Source organism: Leptonotus elevatus, chromosome 15 (genome assembly GCF_054856555.1).
Source record: "Leptonotus elevatus isolate MCC_2025b chromosome 15, RoL_Lele_1.0, whole genome shotgun sequence".
NCBI classification, from domain to species: Eukaryota; Metazoa; Chordata; class Actinopteri; order Syngnathiformes; family Syngnathidae; genus Leptonotus; species Leptonotus elevatus.
In genome coordinates, this window is record NC_141253.1 from 12,953,556 (window position 1) to 12,975,239 (window position 21,684).

The window sequence follows — 21,684 nt, forward strand, 5'->3', positions numbered from 1 at the left end:
TGTTGCTGTCTCAAATCGACTACTGAAACAGATTAAGACCTGACCAAGTGCTTAGTAAATAGATTACAACAGTATCATGCAATCAAGTCGTTTTTATGACATAACAGTGTCTACCAAAAAATCAAACAGCTTCTCTAACAAGCTGTGGTTTTGAGTTTGTATTTTATAATACTGTGAAAGCACTTCACTGTAGAGGGTGTTTCTGTTCTGTACAGAATGCTGGTACTGACACAATTAGGGAATTGATACGGCTTTGAAAGCAGTACCTTGTATTGAGCCGTAGCTGACATGCAATGATATTCCATGAAGCTTGGACAGGGGCGTGAACGCAATACTTCCAATGACAAAGATTGCGAAGGTAATAAAAATATTGTACTTTTTTTTTTTGTTCTAATGAGATACCAACCATAGCGATATGGTAGCACCTAAAAGGTGGAGCTAAACAGAATCATCACTTTCATGTGATAAAAGGAACAAAATGGGAACCTTTCCTAAAACAAAGCTTTTCGTGATTATGTAATGAGAAACCACGTGCCAAAAACAAAGAACACAAAATGCTGGACGTGCTCCATCATTACCGTTATTATCGTTCCTCTTTGTAGAAAATTAGTGCAATGTGATTGGATGAAATATTGTACTGTAATTCACATAGATACCATTTGGCACACGCTCCCTGTGGCGAAAAACACAAGCCAGGTCAAGGTTTATTAAGTATGTAATAGTATATACCATAGATACCATGGTGAGCTGTACTGATTTGTACTGCGCGGTAGAATGTCTTTTCTAAGGTTTAATGCTTGTTTTTCAGTCAAGCTCTGACAAGCAATACCAGTCTCTGTTGTACTGCACAGCATTACAAAGCTGTTATTGTTGTACTGGTGAAGACTGAAAATAGCAATGTAATATTCGGATCTTACAACAAACATGAGCTATATTTCGCAGTCAGTGATTTTAAAGAGGGATTTGGATGATAAAACCCCACAGAAAAATAAGATCCGCAAAGCACTTGCAGTTATTCTGTGTTTTTCACTCTACGCGCAGCAGCAGCATACTTACAGCATAGCTGCCCACATTCACAAAGCCATTAGTAAATAACAATCAGGGAAAGGGGAGTGGTGTGAATAATGTATTTCTCGGCAGAATGGGAAAGGTGGCGCAACACAAACAAATTGGATTTATTATTACAACTAGGGTATTATTCAAATCTGTGAATTACGAAGACGTGACTGTTGATTTGAATTATGCTTGTTTGCAAAAGAAATTGCAGTAAACACTAGTGAAAATGTACTTGCCCCAATTGTTAAATCAGTGGCTAATCAAATTTTTGGGAAAGCTGAGTTCCTTTTCAACACCCAAGCCTGATTACCATTATTATCACGTATAGTACGTAGAACCTCAAAAACATCTCAAAAAGCTGCAACATAGTGCCACAATCTAAAGAAATTCAAGAACAGATGAGTAACAAATCAAATGGCATCTGTCTTGACACTATTTATAGTTATATAGTGGCGGAGAGTTGGTGGCGGCCGTGAAATATTTTTTTCTACCTGGGAGGGCATGTCAAAAAATAATTGAGAGCCATTGCCAACATTTGACTTAGAAGTTTCGCTGTAATTGTCTATTCCTACCAAATGAAGAGTGTGGTATGTATACATGCATAAGGGTATGAGTTAAATTTGCCTACTGCACAATAGCCGTAGAGGACAGGTGGAAAGACGAGCGGCTTCCTGGGCTCAGGTGGTCGTCTCCTGTTTGGACACTGCAAGGTGAAGGACAGCGGTCAAACGACATGTTAAACTATGTAGCGTACAATGTTGAGGGACCAGCCTAGATCCCTTTTGTTATGTACTGTACTGTTCAGGTTAGAATGAAAGTAGAGCTTTTGTTCAAACTGCATAACAATTAAGAGAATGTGAGTGGAAAGGGATTACATACGACTAAATAACGGCCAGCTTAAACTCCTCTGTATGAACAAGGGTGGAAAATGTTGTCTAGATTGAGTTGTTTCAGAAGACGCCAGTTCAAAAATATATATATCGGTATGCAATCCTATTCAATCCTATTTCATTCATTTTAATCATAAATTACATTGTGTACTTAATTAATTATAAATATGCAGCTTTATGAGTAAATGATCCTTTAAACCCAGCTGCTGTATAAGCTCTTTTTTAGGTTACACGCAACTTTGGATTGTCATAATGGTTGTCTTTTAATCACTGTCCAAAAATAGTGCAGTCGCAACACCGCTGTACTTAAGGTTTACTTTGCATCTGCACTATGATTCAGGAAATATGGCTGCTTCTGTGGCCAGTGTGTAGGTTCAATTAAAGCTGTGGATCAAAATCCTCATTAAGAATTCTTTCTCCTTTCCCTCTGGTCCACCATCTTAAAAAAAAAAAAGAATTCAGGATGTGCCGATCTTGTGATTGCTCGGAGCATTGTGTTATTCCTGTAACCTTTTAAACAACAGCCTTCCATCCGACAAGGTCCCAGTCACAAGCTATTGGCCTGTCGCCACATGCCACATGGGAGGATCAACATCCCATTTTTCTTTCTTTCTTTCTTTCTTTTCTGCTGTATGTCGAACATCACATGACGCCAAACTGTATGAGAACAAACATTATGCGTATGTGCTTGTTGCTTATGGACCACAATCAAGATAATTTGCTACCATGTGATTTCAAGTGGGGCAACTGGCAATAGATGGCTTTTAAATTTGCTGTATCTGTATGACTGCAGGCTATAAGATGCACCCTGTAACCTTCCATGTAACTTAAAGTATAGATTTAAATTCATCATTGTGACTGTGCCTCATTTATGAATAAAGTTAGTGTTATATTTCTGTAATTTCTGAATATTTAGGATACTGTTCTTGTCACTGTAACACCAAACAACAATCTGGGTTGATAAATTCTCTAGAATGTGACTTGAGAACCCCAGTACAAAATATGCAGTTTAGACAGATGACGATGGAGTCAGTAGGACAGACTAAATAACAGCATCGTGTCATATTTTCAATGGACATTTTTTAGTAGAGCTGGATTAAAAAATATATCAAATCGATTTTAATTTTGGAGCCTGATATCGATTCATAAAACCATGAATCAATTATTTCAATATCTCTTTTTCCCATAAATTCATAAGAAGATTGAATTTTAAAGGCCACATTTTTTTTACTGTTTTCTTGAAATTTACTGTACACGTAAATTTTTGTTTTTCAATTCAATTCAAAAATGTTATTTCATTCGTTAAAAAAGAGATGAAAAAAGGACAGATTAAAAGTATTTTGTTACATTTATGAAAAACCTGGCTTATTGCACATTAAGACAATTCAGAATATGTTTAGTTCTACCATTACTGAATTATAATTGTTTCTTGTTTCTTGCTGACGTCTTACGTGATCATAACACGTGTTACTCTAATTGTTCTTAAATCATTTAACCAGTTACTGCCTCCACAAATTTTAATTTGGAATTTAATATTTGTGGAGTTTTTATTATGTCCTTGATATTTAACAAGAATTGATATTCCAATCAATATTGGATTGAATTGAAGTGAATCAAATCGAATCGGGGAAAAAAAAAAATCAAAATCGAATCGAACTGAATTGAGGAAATTAGAATTGATACCCAGCCCTAATTTTTAGTGAGAGCATGTTGAAATCAGCAGGAGTGCGCCTTTCAAAACACAGAGGACATTTACAATAAAATAAATCCTTCCATCCATTTTCTTCCACTTTTGGGTGTCTGATTCCTCTTTTCCTACCCCTTCCCTCTGCGCAGAGCCGAATGGCCGAGAGCTTGCGCCTCTTTGACTCCATCTGCAACAACAACTGGTTCACCAACACTTCGCTCATCCTCTTCCTCAACAAGAAGGACCTGTTGGCTGAGAAGATCAAACGCATTCCTCTGACAGTGTGCTTCCCCGACTACAAGGGCCAGAACACCTACGAGGAAGCGGCCGTGTACGTGCAGCGGCAGTTCGAGGATCTGAACCGCAACAAGGAGACCAAGGAGATTTACTCGCACTTCACCTGTGCCACCGACACCAGCAACATCCAGTTTGTGTTCGACGCTGTCACGGACGTGATCATCCAGAACAATCTCAAGTACATTGGGTTGTGCTAGGACAAGACGTTTGGTTGGTGGGTGGGCGGTTGAACATGTATGTGTCTGTCTGATGGTTAATCGAGTTGATGAAGTGCAACAATGACAAAAGAAATGAGAATGAAATGAGATAGGGAAGGATGGCGAGGATTCAAATGCTTTAGTTGGTCAAAGATGGGAATTTACACCCAATGTGTTTGCACTGAATATGAGTATGCAGGTACACTAATAAACACACACACATTTATGTTTGGTTACACAAGATTAAGAGTCAAGCACTTGATGTGGCAACACTAGACATGTTAGACAGTTTCCTCACCTGCCTGCCAAACATAAGACAAAGTACTTACCGGGTGGCTTTCCTTAATTTTGTTTGCCTAAGGACATTTAATGCTGCTTATACAGGAAATTTTGGGGCAAAAATAAATGTTCTCTTTGGGAATTCTTTTTCACTCTTAACAATGGTAAACAATGAGAGTTACTGAGGGGTCATAGGAGGAGTTTTTTTCCTGGGGGGGTAGACATGATGTCAAAGGATTTTTGCCACAAAAAAAAAAAAAGGAAACTGCCACACTTTTAAGTTGAGCTAAAAAAATATTTTCACTATTTCTGTTGTTCTCCACCTAACTCTATAAAGGCTGTTCTGTTCCTCTTTTGTTCTGCTTTTTGCGCATTAAAAAAAGAATATGTATGGCAAACCTGCCCTTTATAGCAGGCCATTGACTTACAAGGAGTGTTATGCTCGATAGCGTCAAGTGTTCTCGATGATAATAATTTCCAGCAAAGACGACAAAAACAGTGCCAAGATCAGTTTGTAAATAAAACAGATAACATCGATGACAATTATTTTTGTTTTGTTTTTATGGATGAAAAAACAACAACCTTAAAACATGCATGATTTTGTTACTTTGGGATACTACTCTATTTTCCTTGGAATTTTGTTTTTGTTTTCTTAGGTTAAAAAAATATATCCCCAAAAATATATATTGAAGTCAAACACTGTGTAAGATTGTACAGTTGTCAAGAGAGGAATCTATTGAAGAGTTCTATTGATATAATTGCAGTGATGCGGATGTTATGATGGTTTAAAAAAAAAAAAGTTGATAAGTCTCATTCGTGATAACGAGAGGCGAAAAAGGACAATGGAAAATGGGAAAAAGATGACGCAAAGTTCAAACTTCCTTGCATTCTCTAAGTGGAACTTGTCCAACAGTTGGTATGATGTGTAAATATACTGTACGGTACACTCTTTGTCCAAACAAATAATAATAGTGGTTGAGTTGGGAGTCTACAAGAGACAAAGAGAGAAAGAGAGAGAAAGAGAAGGAGAAAGGGAAATTCCACTCCTCCTCTTAACCTTTCTTTCCGCTTACGATGTGCAAACAACTAAGCTAAGGGCTTCACGCTTGACTTTACAGGATGTCCACTTCAAGAAAAGAAAAAAATACAATTAAAACTAAATGAAAAAGGACAACTACAAATAAAACAACTTATGCAAATTTTCATGGTATTGTAAGCGTGTTTTTTGACAGTGACTTTGTCTTGTCCGTAACTATGCAGCATCAAGTGACTGGCAACTGGGAACATACTGTCCAAAATGATGGAATGGGCGGTGTTTGTCCGCTGTGAACAATGAAACTGCTGGGGTACAAGTAATTGCCACATCAAGAATGTAATTAAATTACTCCTGAATAAATGTGGCCTTTTTGTGATGAGGTGACAACATACAGTGCCGTGAAGGTCGAAGCTTACCCGCTGAAACTTTGACAAAGTTATGGCATAAATCATCAACAGGGTATAGATCCTGTATTGCAAAAAACCACTACACACTTCAGCTATGTTCAAATAAATGAACGGCTCATTTTGTGTTAATTTGTTCACTGAATGTTCCACAAAGTGAATTAGGCCTGCGGTTAATTTTTTTATGGACTGATTTGAACAAGGCTGGGAAATTCTGCGCGCAGATAAATAAAAGCCACTGAAGATTGGACAGTTCCGATCAACAGGCCTCGTGAATGTCATGTGGAAAAAGTCAGAGTCAAACATAAAAAATGTTGAAGCTACATATAGGACACTGCTTCCAAACAAAATCAAATGACTTTACTGTAAATGAACCAGGAACAACAACAACCGTCAGGACAGGGTTAGTTACCTGCATGGTGTTTTGGTCACAAGATGGTGCTGATGCACGGCCAGAGAGAAATTCCACTTGTAAAATGTCAGTCTGTTAATGGAGTCCCTTTTCTGTAGATGAAGGCAGAAAACCTAAAGCCAATATTGTCCCCTCTTAAAATTAATTTCATACAGAGCAAACATAACTATGACTTTCAGTAAAGTTCAAGTAAAAAAAATTCAAGTTGAATTCAAGACTACAGCAGAAAAGTAATCAAGTGCTTTGTGACATGGACTTTACAAGGCTGTGAGAATCAGCTCCCCCAATTCTGAGGCCAAGTCAGAAAAGGGCTTCTTACTGTCTTCCAGTAAGTAGTCCACCCATTTTTATTCAAATTTTCAAGAAATACGAAAATAAAACTGAATGGAAACGCCATAAATTAAAAAAGGGCCCCAAATAAGCAAAAAAAGTTTTTATTACACTTGGAGGGGGTGGATTTTGAAAAAAGGACAATTCGAATTTTGGCTATGGGAACAGGTTTTGCAGATAAACGCTGATAAGACCGGATACACATTGTACGTTTTGACCGGATATTACGTCACACGCACGCTTGTAGTCCCAAAGCAATGTCGGACAATAAAGTAAGGTATATTTGAGGGGACGACGAAGCAGAAATCTTTTTCGAATGAATTAAAGAAGCAAATATTAATGCAATTTTAGATGGAAAACAGCAAAGAAACGCTACGGTTTATCAAGAATTACAAAAGCAAACTCATACGACATCATCGCACGGCGCAGTCGCTTCCTGGTCATCTTCTTTTTTCAATTTACTGGTAGATCACATCTCTATGATGTGAGTCCCCTCTCAATATTCGCAAAAGAAGAACAGAAGGAAATGGGCATAAGTCGCATATCCGTTTCGCTCATTTTCAGTAAATTTGCTTAAAAAATTTGAAACAATTGGATGGAAACCCGACTAGTGTTGGGCAATCCAAGTCCAGAAAGTAAAAACCCTGGAAGAGACTGGCCACAGGTGCTTCTACTCAACAAGAAGGTAAACAAGCTCGTCTCCACCTGTTGAGTAGAAACACCACTATTTTAGGACCGACAGACAGACGTGGGCATTGTGTCATTTGTCACTCATCAACAAAATGGGTATCTGTCAGTGAATGATTGAAAGATCTATCGGTACTCGACCCAGTTAGGGACCATTACACTCTTAGACGGATGAATGCCCACTTCTGTCAAAGCTTAGTCCGTCATTTTTTAAAAGTTTCTCAGGTGTCCGTCAGTGACGGAGTGACAGGCAGTCCGCCAGTACTGACGGAATGCCCACCTCTGGAAAACGGACTAAAGGTATTTGGAATCATGAAAGAACTTCACCAGTAATTACAGGCGACTGCTGGAAATGGATTCAACAAACAATTAACATCGGTTATCGCTGACAAAGTCAGAGCCAACAATTACAACCTCGCTGAATAATGTGAGTCTTTTAAAATAGTAAAAATGTGTAGTCTACTGTACCAGCAAGCCATCTTGCCTTTTTTTTTTTTTGTGACTCAGGACTAATCTCTTTCAAAGTATTTGTATCATCATCTAAAAGCCTTGTAAAGCTAGGCCTCAAGTATCCTGTGAATTTGCTTGTCTCCTCATCTTACCTCCGCTTCATCCAACTGGAGTGTTCTCGGTTTGCCCTCCGCGCCCCCTCAGTAGCGTCCATATTTCCACCCACCTGCTCCTTGGGTACAGACTGCCTGGTGAGTAAGAAACAAAGAAGTCTCTGCCTCAACGTGCTGACAAAACGAGCATTGGGCCCATCCTCTGGGCTCCCTCCTGTTACTACCTCATCCTCTGACCTGTCTGCCATGAGCCAAATGTTCACAGAGACTCATCCAAATGAAGCAGGCAGGCTTAACTTCTGCCCTTTTGCACTCTCTGTCTCCCAGAACATTACTGCTGCTCTGCTCTTCCTCTATACAGATATAATCAAGTAACCTGCCATCTGTTCATGAACCATCTGTTAGAAAAAAAAACATTCTCATGAAAAACAGCCTTCAGTTCTGATCCACAGAAAATCAATAACTTTGTTACACAGTTCTTCTCTTGTTATGCTCATAATCTGATTCCTATCTGATGATATCCAATTCTGTAAATTGGACCGCAAGGGAGCAATGGAATCGAAATTGTGTCTCTTGAACCTTGCAATGAAATGTAATCATAAAGTGTATATCATAAATTGTAAAGTTGACTAATGAATTTCACCACTAAACAAGATCTTTGATTGATTGACAGAACAGTGTGGTTTGAACTGCGGCTTTCTAAATCCCATTCGGGTATACCATAAATATTTCAGAACATAAATTACAATTCTACAGTCATGCTTTCTTGGAATTGAGTGACTGGAATACCAATTCATTGTCCAGAAATGAAGGATGAATTTTCAGTTGTTTCCCATTTCCTACGTAACTTCAACAAATCCTATTTCATATACATAACATAGCTGCACACATTTACTAAAACATTTATTTATTTATCTCCATGATATGATGATTCGTTTACCCACCATAGAACCCCCACCTGATATGTTCCTTGATATCACAAAAACTACAAACATAGCATTTTAAAAGAACATTCCAACCTCATATTAACATTAACATTAACATTAATTAATTTGTAGCATCGATTTAAAATTTACTGGAAACTGAATCGCCTTTTGCTATTGCAACCTATTTCTTCAATGCTTCAGTGAGATATTAGCGGTATATTGATATAATGATTAGAAATGCCAGCATTCCAACAAACAGTCCTCGAACTGCGGAGCCCCTCTGGTGCCAGGGTAAGATTTTTTATTTTTTTTGCTCATCTGTACCCACTGTTTAGCCATATGTACCCACAGTTTAGCAATCTGTTCCCACAGTTTAGTAATCTGTTCCCACAGTTTACTAATCTGTACCCACAGTTTAGCACGTCAATAACAAACAAAGAAGAACATTCGAATATGTAGATACAAATTTAATTGATTTATTGATTTATTGATTTATTATCCATGCCATTTTGAGTATTACCTTCCACCTTGCTTAAGGACATCATTTTTACAGATCATAAAACAAAGCAATTGGTTAGACCAGTTTCTTCCCGTCATTTTGTGGACTCAGTAAAAAAAAAGCTGTAACCAATTTGTTTCCATCATCGCATTTGGGAGTATTAAGACCATTAAAGCCTATTCATTGGCTACTACTGGCATGCTTACTTCACCAGTTGAGCCAATATTTTCCCATCATCTAGCTGTTAGGGGGGTAAGAAAGAAAGAAAAGACAAACTGTCACTAACAGGATGAGTTTAACCAGTTTCATTTAATAAATAAGCATACACTAGAGCTAAGCATCTGCCACGTCTTACATTATCATCATCGTCATTACTATTATTATCATTAATTGTGTTTTAATATGTTTTAATATACAGCTCTTTGTTGCAGCAGCTGTTTTTAAAGTATAGTTTTGCCCAGTTGGTGTCCCTAATTTTAAGGAACTAACATGAACTATACAGCTGAGTCAACGTGTAGCAGTGGTTTAGGACACTAACAGGTGCAATTTATAAAATGTCATTTCCACTTATTAGGTGTCAAAAACAACGTTTATCCATTTAATAGTCGTCACATAAACTACAGATAGATGACTTTGCTATATCTGTGATGACTAGCATGCTAAAATTAGCTCTTAAGGACAATGGTTTGTCCCTAATTAATACTCTAATTGAATTAATCTACAGTAATTTGCTACAACTAAAATGCTAAAATTAGCATTTTTGCCCGACACTACAGCTAACGTAGCTATTAGTAGTTAGCATGCTGACAGAATTGATTTATGCGGTCAGGTACATTGAAAAATCATTTACAGTTTTCCTTCAACTGTTTCGTTGCTTACAGTGTAAGATGGTATTTGTTGGTATTTGTGTATTTGTTGGTATTTGTTGGTATGGTAAACCGTGTTCAAATATTGTAAGTAGGTAAAATAACGTACCTGTAAATTATCATTGTTTAATGCCTGCAGCCATAAGCAATGTTTGGTGGTGATTCTCATCAGTATCTGCTGCCATCTACTTGTCACTTTTGGTTCCAACCAAAAGGGTTGACCGGTGAGAAGTACATCCGTGTAGCGTGTAACGATTTAACGAGCCCTATTTACCTCTGTTTTAAATTCATTATACAGATGCGATCATATGTTGTGCCCAATAAGTGGGAGGGTACATTTTCACAAGGCATGCAAAAGAAAAATGGTAAAAATGTAATGCGTGTTATTGGAAGTTTCATCACTGTGCTGCAGTAAAAAGCCTTGCTCAAATGCACCTCTAGTGTTGGCCTGCTAAGGGGGACGCGAGACTGTGGCCACTTTTATTTATTTATTTGTTTTACCTGTACTTGAACAGGAAATATGCAAATTCGGCAATTTTAACAATGAAATCTTGGACATTGTTGGTTTCAAAGAAAAATAAATACACAGGGCCAGACCAGAAAGCTAACATGGAAAATCATTTCATGTTTGGCTTCTCTCTTTACAAGCATGTCCTGAACTGTTATACCCCACCTAACTACCAAACACCATTCTTAACTCATTCACTGCCATAAATTCATTTTAACTACTGAAGTCATGCAATTAATTACAATTAAAAAAATGTAACCGCCTGTCGCCACAAATTTTTCAAGAATCTTTTATTTATTTATTTTTTAAGAAAAGACTCCACACTGATTATGTTTTACTGATTGACAGAGTCATCTTTCACTGTTTAACATATACATTTGAATTATCATACTTAATTTAAAGGTGATGTGCTGAAAATTGATTTGTGAGTCGTTGTGAGTCATTTATCTATAGGTGCTTTGTCTTACAGGAAATCTCAGCATGTATGTCCTTATATGTTGATGATTAACAACTATTATTTGCTTTCAGTGAACACAGCCAGCACACAATGAATCCATCTCCTAAAATCATTGTAGCCCCCCCAGCATCCCCTTCAAATGTTCCCACGCCTGACCCCGCCCCCTGCGGTACTGAATGGGTAAAGGTGCATAGGTAATCACAGGTGCTTCATTCGTCGCCACTCGGACGTGTGTGAGGGATAACGTCAACGATGTCTCGTGACTACTTTGGCTTCTCCTTCGTGAGGAGCAATGCTGCAAACAACACCAGCGGCGTGGCCATCAATAATGCTGCTGATATATCTGTCATTGTGATTTATTTTTTGGTGGTCTTGGCTGTTGGACTATGGGTGAGTTGTACCTTTTGGTATCGTTATATTAAAGTAGTCATTGGTTGTCAAGGTTATTTTATGTTTTCTTTTAGTTAGAGCTGAAACCTAAATCCAGAAACTAATAGTAAAATAGCAAAGAGATTCCCAAACTATGGTACACGAGTGCCATTCAGAGAGTGCTACAGATTAAAATTTATGATTCCACATTTATTTTCTCAGTGGGCCTTTATAGGCTGTAAACAGTCTTTGTTTTTAGTTTGTATCCAGAGGGAAGGGGTGTGCAAACAGGATGTCGGGATTTCACAGAGTTGTGGGGCCCACACGTCCATGCGGGGCCATTTTGCTGGGCCCCACAAGTTAAGACCTCTTTTTGAGGATCAAGACTTGGTTTTAGAGTTTAGGTTTGAATTGGGTTATGGTTGAGGTTAGGGTAAGGAATAGGGGTAGGTAATCATTTTTGATGGTTGGGGTTAAGGGAAGGGGCTAGGAAATGCATTATGTCGATGAGATGGCCCTACAAAGATAGCAAAACAAACGTGTGTGTGTGTGTGTGTGTGTGTGTGCGCGTGTGGGTGTGTGTGGGTGTGTGTGTGTGTGTGTGGGGGGGGGGGTGTGTCTTTAAAAAACTATGAATAACTATTGAAATATATTAATATCCAGTAAGGAAGGATGAAGTGTAGCAGCCATTGAAGATGATTGTGATGTTGATTCAATTCCCAAATTGTGGTGCGCTCGTAGCCCTAGGGATGCACGATTAAAGATTCTGTTAAGTGAATTCAGAGATATGTTTCTAAATACATTACTCTATATACAATTGTAGATAATTGCTGAAAACATATGTAACGCCTGACAACGGTGAAAAGCTAAAACCAAGCTCAGTAACACACTTAGGCTTCCGGCATAGGTTCCCTCACTATATAAAAACTTTAGTATCTTCTCCTCTTTTTGCAAGTTACTTTTTATTACAAGGCCCAATTATACTACTAGGCTACAGAGAGAGCAGGTAGCTAGCAAGCTATGTCTACATTTCTACAACCCTAAAAATGGGATGCCGCTACTGTATTTACAGAATGGCTTGGTGTCATTATTTAAATCTGAAAGTATCGTAGTATTTTTTTTTATTTGGACTTTTATACTATGTTGAAACGCATGAGCACTGCCTTATAACTAGCAGGAAGTATGTGCTCAAATATGCGTAGTTTGGGCCACAGGCTGTGCTTAATAAATAGCTACGTTTTCCTGAAATGCCTCTATTGTGTGTACCCACATTTGACACAACACCTGAACGCTGTTAGCCCTTGAGGTAGCTAGCTAGCGCCTCTCGTCACATCACATCCTTCTGTTTGCCTCGTTTGCAGGCTATGGTTCGTACCAACCGCGCCACTGTCGGTGGCTTCTTCCTCGCAGGCAGAAGTATGGTTTGGTGGCCGGTGAGACCCTCATTTTCATGTCTTGCTATTGACACAATACTAACAGGAATGTGAAATGTTTTCGGAATGATAATAATATATATTTTAAAAACATAACACCTTCCAAAGATTGGAGCATCCCTTTTCGCCAGTAACATTGGAAGTGGGCACTTTGTGGGAATTGCCGGGACTGGTGCAGCTTCCGGAATAGCCATTGGTGGATTTGAATGGAATGTGAGTAAATAATGAATTTTAAACAATTCTAATTAAAATAATGACAGTGACTGTTTTAACTTCAGGCTCTCATTGTGGTGGTCATCCTGGGATGGCTCTTTGTGCCTATCTACATTAAAGCTGGGGTAAACTTGCTCTTTATAAAAGTTAAACAAGACGGGGAAAGAAATATAAATATAAAATAGCATTTGGGTATTTTATTTAGGTGATCACCATGCCTGAGTACCTAAAGAAGAGGTTTGGTGGGCAGCGCATTCGTGTCTACCTCTCAGTGCTCTCCCTCTTCCTGTACATTTTCACCAAGATCTCAGTAAGTTGCTGTACAATATCTCTTGACTGTTAGCAGTTGTCCTGACATATAATCAATCTCCTGTCCACTCAGGCAGACATGTTCTCTGGCGCCATTTTTATCAACCAGGCTCTGGGCCTTAACATCTACTTGGCTGTCGTGGCGTTGCTCCTGATTACGGCGTTGTACACCGTCACAGGTCTGCCCCTCAGGGATGCATTCATTCCCGTCGCAGGCTGCACAACCACATCCATTTCAATCATAACATAAATAAGTAAATAAATGGCTGGTGACGTGTACTAGGGGTAAAGTCTTTACCCACACCTTCCTCTCAACCCATTTGTCAGTGGCATGTTATTGTTATCATAGGCTATAAAATGTGATAAGTGCAAGATAGCCTTCTGTAGCTAGCTTCTACTTAAACAGTGGAAGATCTCAAGATAGATAAGTTAACTTAAAGAGCTATAAATATGTTAGTCTGTGAATGTGAGTAAATGATCGTTTTCAGCACCCACCTGTTTTCTGAAGCTGAGCCGTGATTGGTCGTTACCTGAGCCCAAGCAACTGTGATGTCATTTTCAGTCGACTGCAAGTGGCAAAATGGCCGCCCCCTGAAATGGATAAAAAATGGGTGGATTTTGCTGCTTAACTCATATTCCACAAACACAATAGTAATCAAAATGTTGTGTTCAGACTACCTGGCACATACAACATATTATTGTAAAGAACATTTTTGGGTTGACATTTAAGAGTATCTATACACTAATGTGTGTGTTAACTTACAGCTGAAATGCAGTAAGCTATATTAAGCTTTTGTGTATCTTAAGGTGGCTTGGCTGCAGTGATCTACACAGACACCTTACAGACCATCATCATGATAGTCGGATCATTAATTCTCATGGGCTTTGGTAATCCATTTTCTCACATTCCTATCTATTTTAATGCTATTTTGGATATCGTTTGTACTGGGTCAAAATAAAAGATCTGTTTTGCAGCCTTCGATAAAGTGGGTGGCTATGAAAGCTTCCAGGAACGCTACATGAATGCCGTTCCTAACATCACGGGGAACATCAGTGAAAGTTGCTACAAGCCTCGGCAGGACTCCTTTCACATTTTTAGGGACGCCATCACAGGAGACCTGCCGTGGCCTGGCCTGGTGTTCGGACTAACTATTCAAGCCATGTGGTACTGGTGTACTGATCAGGTCAGTCAAATGGAAAGTGGCATAACTTAAAAAAAAAAAAAAAAAAAAAAAAAAAGACTTGATGGATCCTCTCATGTTCAAATAAATGCTGCTTTATCTCAATCGTTTTGGTCAAGCAGAACTAAAGCAGCTAAAGCACTTTATTGGCTATTGTGGTTGGATGTAAATGTGCTTTCATGAACTTTGCTTGCAGATAACACCATAGGTCTTTTACTACTTTTATTTTATTATTTCCTGTGTAACCAAACGACTAATGTGCTTTTGCCTTTATGTTTTCGTTTACCAAAACAATTAGCTACGCTTCATTGAACCTCACAGAAAGCTGTTTGACTACAGTTAGTCACTGTCCACCAATGGGGTGGGGGGAGTCTGGTTAATTGCTGACCTCCCGCATGGTTAAACTATTAACAAAAGTTATTTATTTTTTTTTTTTTATTTGCAGGCTACTTCCTGGTTAATGAAAGATAATGTAAGAATGGACTGTCCCTTCGGGGGGGGGGGGGGGGGGGGTGGCTGCAGTTTTTATCTTGAATAGCAATTCTGTCAACATGAATAAATGTATGTAAAATTTCTGAGTTAGTTAGTTATAGTACACTGTCATTTGTACATGATAGTGACATCGTAAAACTAAGATATCCATTTAATATCGTAGCATTTTTCCGTTTCCATAAATACCAATGATTTTATTTGAGCATTTTTTAAACGAATCAGCACAGTAACACTTTTTAGCAAATGAACCTATCAAGTACTCGTCAGATATGTAGCGATGGTCCTCTTCAGATGGGTCGAGCCGAATAGCTCGTTATGTGTGGCGAGCTTAAGAAGTGCCTTTTAAACGATAAGGATTAAGGTTTACCTACTTGTCAAACACAATTGTGTTAATATATAAACTTGTCTGTCAAACAATGTAGGTGATTGTGCAGCGTTGCCTGTCAGCCAAGAATTTATCCCACGTTAAAGGCGGTTGCATCTTATGTGGCTACCTGAAGCTGTTTCCCATGTTCCTTATGGTTTTCCCTGGAATGATAAGCAGGATTCTCTACTCTGGTGAGTGATGCTCAATTTTCTATGTGACTTGCCAAAGCAGCGGAACTGTGCTTTTTTTTGCAGACGTGGTAGCCTGCGTAGACCCGGACGAATGTGTAAAACATTGCGGGGCAAGTGTGGGCTGCACCAACATCGCTTATCCCAAACTGGTGGTGTCTCTGATGCCCGACGGTATGTAGATGATGGCCTTGCCTCCCCATCATCCTCCTTCTTAAAATGTGTTTTATGCTGGGAAAGATATATATAATGTATTACAAGTAATAGAGAAAGAGTTAAGAATATAATGAAGTGATTCAATGCTAACAGGCTGTCTATAAATATTAGTAAAACCAGATTTATGTTTTTCAGTTGTAGAAATATGGATGTCAAAGCAACACTGACTGTGCAAGGCATAGAAATAGAAAGGACTAATGAAATTAAGTTTCTAGGTATTATTATTGATGAACATTTAACATAGAAAGTGCCTATGGAATATGTCAAATCTAAGGTGTTACAAACCGTAGCCCACACAGGGTTAAAGAATCATTGAACAAGAATGCTTTGCTATTGTTATATAATTTATTGATTGTTTCATACCTGACCTAATGCATTGACGTGTGGGGGTGTGCAGCCAAAACCTATACTGAATCCATCTTTCTTCTACAGAAACGTGCTATTCGTGTTGTTTGCGGTTGTGGATACAGAGACCACGCTAACCCATTATTTATACAACAAAAAACTTTCAAATGTAATGAATTGATGGAGTTTGACCGCCTTAAAATATTGTACAAAGCCCATCATGAAATTTTACCAGTTAATATACAAACTAAATTTATAAAAAGGAAAAAGTGAGTACAAATTAAGAGGATCAGACATTTTTTACAAACCTAAATAAAGAACAAAACAAAAAGAAAGATGTATTTACTCAAGGTGTCAGTCTGTGGAACAATTTGGATTGTAAAACAAAATCTTCTCAGTCTATTTGTATTTTTAAAAAATGTATAAAAGTATAATTATTGCAAAAATATATATAGTACAAGTACACACAGTTTAATTATTTTAAATTATTTTTTAGTATTGTTACTCGCTGTCATTCACTTTGTGTTATTGTTTTTTTTGTGTTGATCAGGGGCGGTCAAAACACGTTTGACATCTTTCTGTCGACTTTCATTTCTTTTCTTTTAAAGAGTTAAATTCAAATTTGAATTGAATTTGAATTCAACCAATGCATTCTCAGGTCTGCGGGGTCTCATGCTGTCGGTCATGCTGGCCTCTCTCATGAGCTCCCTCACCTCCATCTTCAACAGCGCCAGCACTCTCTTCACCATGGACATTTACACCAAGTTCCGTCGCTCCGCCACCGAGAAGGAGCTCATGATCGCTGGCAGGTTAAACAAATGCTTGACGTGAAGCGATTCTTATGGTTCAACTTCATATGCGGCCTTATATTTATTGCAGAGTGTTCATTGTGGCGCTGATTGGCGTGAGCATCGCGTGGATCCCGGTGGTGCAGTCGGCCCAGAGCGGTCAGCTCTTTGACTATATCCAGTCCATCACCAGCTACCTCACGCCGCCCGTCGCGGCCGTTTTCATACTGGCCATCTTCTGCAAGCGAGTCAATGAGTCTGTGAGTTCCCACTGAGTAGTGGTTGGTTAAGGTAATTTACACGCAGCTAGGAAAAACAGTGAGGTGAACTCTGCTCCGTTTATCATCTTGTTATAGAATGACTGTGCAAAGGTCTTGGCTGGTTGTGTAATGAGGTAACGCAGCCTATTTTGCTGTTTTTTATTTAGCTCTTCAAGTAGGACATAAAGACCAACATTAAAATGTACTAGGGTAGTAGCGTAGATGAGGCAGAGGTTTTATGTAATAAATATTATTGTCAGCCACTGTAAAATTATGCAGTTTGAACATTAAAACTCATAAATGTTTTTAATTAATTAAGTTAATTAATGTAATTAATAATTTAATTAATCATTTAATTAATCATTTAATTAATCATTTAATTAATCATTTTATTAATACTTTTATTAATACTTTTATTAATAATTTTATTAATTAATTAGTTAGTTTTAATAATAGTCGGACTAAATTCAACTATACTGTACTTGTACGTCTGGTGTTCCTCAGGGTTCAATTCTGGAGCCTCTGCTGCTTTCGCTGTATCGTGCATCTTAAGAAAACAGCAGTGGTTGTGCTCTATAAATATAGAGTTGAGTTGAGTGATGGGAGTCAGCAGCCTAACTGTATAAATTGCAAAGCCAAGTTGAGCAAGTCTAGCACAACTAGCTATCTAGCAAAACTAAAGGAACACTTCCTTTAACTGCAGAGGGGAATACGAGAACAACACTTTCTGAGTTTAAGGTAAAGAGAACCAGATTCAATGAAAAGGCGGCTCACCCTGTTCATTTGGTTCACTAGTAAACCCTATACCTATTATTATTTTTCAATAAAGAAGGGTTCAGTGAATGCGCATAGTAAACTGGTGTGGTTCAATACCTCCAACAAGGTTAAGAACCAGTAGTTAAGATATTTCAGCAACTCGTTTGCATACCATTAAGGGTAGCCCGCATACTACTAGTGTGCAAATGACTTTTGATGCACTCCAGAAAAGTCGGAGGTCAGATTTTGAGATTCATCCCACTTGAACTGTACCAGTTGCAACCTCAAATCATTCCATGCAAATGTAAATAACAAAGATGGCTGCTCAAGACAAACTGCTTTTTGTTTTGTTCCTCACCAATAGGCTATTGGCCTACAGCAAACCTGCCTTGTCTCAGCCAATCAGATAGAAGAGGAAAATAACACAGTGTAAACTGCCTTCTTTCATTATTGCTGAAATTCAACCTAATGCTCATCTAAAATTGCTGATCAGATTCAAGCAAGTTGGGGTAGTTTGCAACTTTGACCTCCCAATTTGAGTGGCATTCAAGTGCACATTTTTTTAGCCGCAGGTTGGGAAACTCCGAATTTCCATTGTTTTTGAATGCAGCATAAGACACCAAGTGCAAAAGTTTTTTACTCCAACCGTCATCGACACTGTCTTTCATCACTGTCACACTAGCTTAGCAGAATGATAATGTCACCAGTTTCAGTGTCAATCATTAGCTCCGACCAAATACAAAAGAGAAAAGCTGTTTGCTATTTAGAAACCATGTTAGGTTACTTGAAGACTTGTCCATAGATGTAAATGTGAGTCTGAATCGTCTATATTGTCTACATGTGCCCTGCAATTAATTGGGGATCAGTCCACAGTGTAACTTCTCTGGCAAAAAGTTAGCTGAGATAGGTTCCCCTGCGAACCAAATGAAAATGGATGTTTAAAGAACCTTTTTTTATATCACAGGGTGCCTTTTACGGGCTCGTCATCGGCCTCCTAATCGGCCTATCAAGGATGATCGCAGAGTTTGCTTATGGCACAGGCAGCTGTGTGGAGCCCAGTAATTGCCCCACCATCATATGTGGCGTTCACTACCTCTACTTCGCCATCATCCTCTTCGTGGTTTCCTGCATAGTCATCATCGGCGTCTCCCTCGTGACCAAACCCATCGCCGACAAACACGTAGGCAGTGTCTGACTTAATGGTAATGATAACAATAAGCGCCTCGTGTCACTCTTTATGTTTTGTCTTGGATCTAGTTGTATCGACTGTGTTGGAGCCTGAGGAACAGTACTGAAGAAAGAGTTGACCTGGAGAAAGACGACTGGGTGGAAAATGACAACAGTGTGGAAATGGAGGGTAATTGTCACACTATTAAAATAACCCAATGAGCGCAGTTATGACGTTTTTCTCTGTCATGGTATTTTGCTTGGCTCACCATGCCTCCAGATACTACTTGTTACAGTTGACACCCCACTATTAAGGATCGGGACTGTGCCGGCCTGCGAAAGTTTGAAAATCTGTGCATAGTTGACACCCACTAAAATACACCCAAAAATCTTCATTCAACTTTATAAAAATTCTATATATGTTTTCCACCAAAAAAAGGGAGAAAAATTATGTGCTGTAGCTGTGTATGTTGCAGTATTTTACTCCAGAGTTTCCACTTTGCTACAGTGATCTCTTTTCTTGCTGCCTACACAATCATTTCTTGAGTAGACTTACAGGAGACCTGGTTGTCGGTTGTATCATTTCTATTAAAAGTGACATCGCCAAGTACAAGCCTGACATTATAAAAATGTTTCACATTTTGGCAACATCTCAAATAAGTAAGAAAAACATTCACAAACCACACTTGCAATTTCTTTTTAGAACCAGAGGAGGAGCCCGGCTTGTGCAAGAAAGCACTAACAAGCTTCTGCGGCCTGGAGCAAAAGAAAGCTCCAAAGCTGAGCAAAGAGGAGGAGGCCGAGCTGCAGAGGAAGCTCACAGACACATCCGAAGTGCCACTATGGAGGAACGTTGTCAACGTCAATGCTATCCTCCTCCTCTGCGTAGCCGTCTTTTTTCATGGATTTTACGGCTAATCACGCTCTGTATATACGGTTTGGTGTCGGGCCGAAACCTCATAAGTCACAATTTCGTAAATTGTATTTATAAAATAAAAAAAATCTATAATTTTGGTAGACTATTCCACACTTGTGGTTGTCATTTTTACGAATGATTGGCCAATCTAAAGTGTTGAAAATTGATTGCTTTCTTTGATGTGAAATGTAAATTTTGGGGCTCTCCTGAAAAATGACGATCTTGGAGACGCAAGGTTTTGGCCAGACGGCAACGATATACTGTATGTATAAACGAGGATTTTTTTCGAGGATTATTAATGGCGCTTGCATAACTCCTTGTGTAAATCTACATGTTGTCTATGTCATGATTGTTATTGTGTTTAACAAGCACCAGCTTAAAAGAATTATTGCCACAATTTGTACATTTGCACTGACTTGGACTAAGAAATAATATAGTAGAATGACCTACAAACAGTTCCAAAACTGCATCACATGTGGATTCAGTGTTAATTATTGAGGAAAAAAGCTATTTTATTTATTTTAAGTGTTCCTGCTGATGTGTGTCTGTCCTACCTCAGTCCTCTTTCTATTATCCATGTCCACAATTTACTGTATGCATGTTGCTCTCTGTTGATTCAGGCGTTAATAATTGATAATAAAACGCACTTCTCTGGACTTACCTTTAGAGGTCACTGTTCTTGCCAAAACAATCTTTCAAACTGTTTTAATGACACCCACATGACAGTTCTGGATTGGCCATAATAAAGGTTGTCCTTGAAACGTGACACCATCAATTAGGCTGTCTAATTAGCACGTAATGTCAAACTGCCACATACTGAACATCTTTCTTCCTTATGGCATTCTGTTTCGGCACAATGTCTCAACGTTTATGGCTTAATGTGGTTAATGAGTAAACATCAAACGTGTGCTTGTTTATTTCTTCTTTGCTTCTTTTTTTCATTCTACGTTTTAAATTGGGGTGTGTATACAATACGCACAGGTTTGTGATTTATTCTCATATTACAATGGTATTTCTGCAAATTCCTGGCTAAATATTAAAATTTTATACTTCAAAAATTGTGGCTCATCATAATTATTTTTCTCCTTGTAATATTTGTTTTCAGTTTGTAAGTACTCCAACACATAACCCTCCCAATATATATATATATAAATAAATAAATAAATATATATATATATATATATATATATATGTGTGTGTGCGTGCGTGTGCACGCGCGTGTGTGTGTGCACGCGCGCGTGCGTGCGTGTGTCTAAATTAAAAAATAAATAGATAAATCACTCAAATCTATCGCATATTCTTTATCACTTTATACCGTAAAATAACATTCTTCAATCTAAAATAAAACCGTATAAAGAAGCTAAATAGGAAATAATCACTGATGTGTACCATATTATAGTATATCATGAATATACATGGCCAGTACCGTTTTTTATTGCTTTACATAGTCTTCTGTTTTTGTTTTGTTTTTTACTTCAATTTTTTTTTTTTTAAAGCTGTATTCTGAAGGTGTGCTCTTGCAAACAGGTTTAACATGATCTGTTGTTCAACATCCTTGCTTAATATTAAAGGAAAGTTACAGTAGCTACA

At 38.2% G+C, this 21,684-nt stretch overlaps 2 protein-coding genes and 1 long non-coding RNA gene across 7 annotated transcripts in view; 2 read left to right on the top strand and 1 right to left on the bottom strand.

Moving 5' to 3' along the window:
- The window catches only part of gnaz (guanine nucleotide binding protein (G protein), alpha z polypeptide), a 26,107-nt gene extending 20,498 nt beyond the window's left edge, over nucleotides 1–5,609 (top strand). For all 4 annotated transcript variants that reach the window (XM_086097724.1, XM_086097725.1, XM_086097727.1 and 1 more), the window contains exon 3: nucleotides 3,783–5,609. In XM_086097724.1, coding sequence (XP_085953850.1) covers nucleotides 3,783–4,127 — 345 coding nt within the window. In that variant the 3' untranslated portion in view covers nucleotides 4,128–5,609. The remainder of the gene's footprint in view (nucleotides 1–3,782) is intronic.
- On the bottom strand, nucleotides 209–10,465 carry LOC147161994 (uncharacterized). Of its 2 annotated transcripts, none has more exons than XR_015097325.1 (4): nucleotides 10,239–10,465; nucleotides 7,878–7,973; nucleotides 6,259–6,371; nucleotides 209–1,759 (listed from the first exon to the last, which is right to left on the bottom strand). It is a non-coding gene; the product is annotated as an uncharacterized LOC147161994 (long non-coding RNA). The 2 variants fall into 2 exon arrangements; XR_015097327.1 differs by lacking the exon at nucleotides 10,239–10,465 and adding an exon at nucleotides 8,076–8,199.
- Nucleotides 10,466–11,345: 880 nt separating this feature from the next.
- slc5a1 (solute carrier family 5 member 1) lies at nucleotides 11,346–20,963 on the top strand. The gene is made up of 15 exons (XM_086097723.1): nucleotides 11,346–11,484; nucleotides 12,825–12,896; nucleotides 13,005–13,109; nucleotides 13,175–13,234; nucleotides 13,315–13,419; nucleotides 13,492–13,597; nucleotides 14,226–14,306; nucleotides 14,394–14,602; nucleotides 15,514–15,649; nucleotides 15,713–15,820; nucleotides 16,866–17,016; nucleotides 17,087–17,255; nucleotides 18,976–19,191; nucleotides 19,269–19,368; nucleotides 19,882–20,963. The coding sequence occupies exons 1-15, from the start codon at nucleotides 11,347–11,349 to the stop codon at nucleotides 20,094–20,096; spliced, it is 1,971 nt and encodes a 656-aa protein (XP_085953849.1). The 5' UTR covers nucleotide 11,346; the 3' UTR covers nucleotides 20,097–20,963.
- Nucleotides 20,964–21,684: the final 721 nt, after the last annotated feature.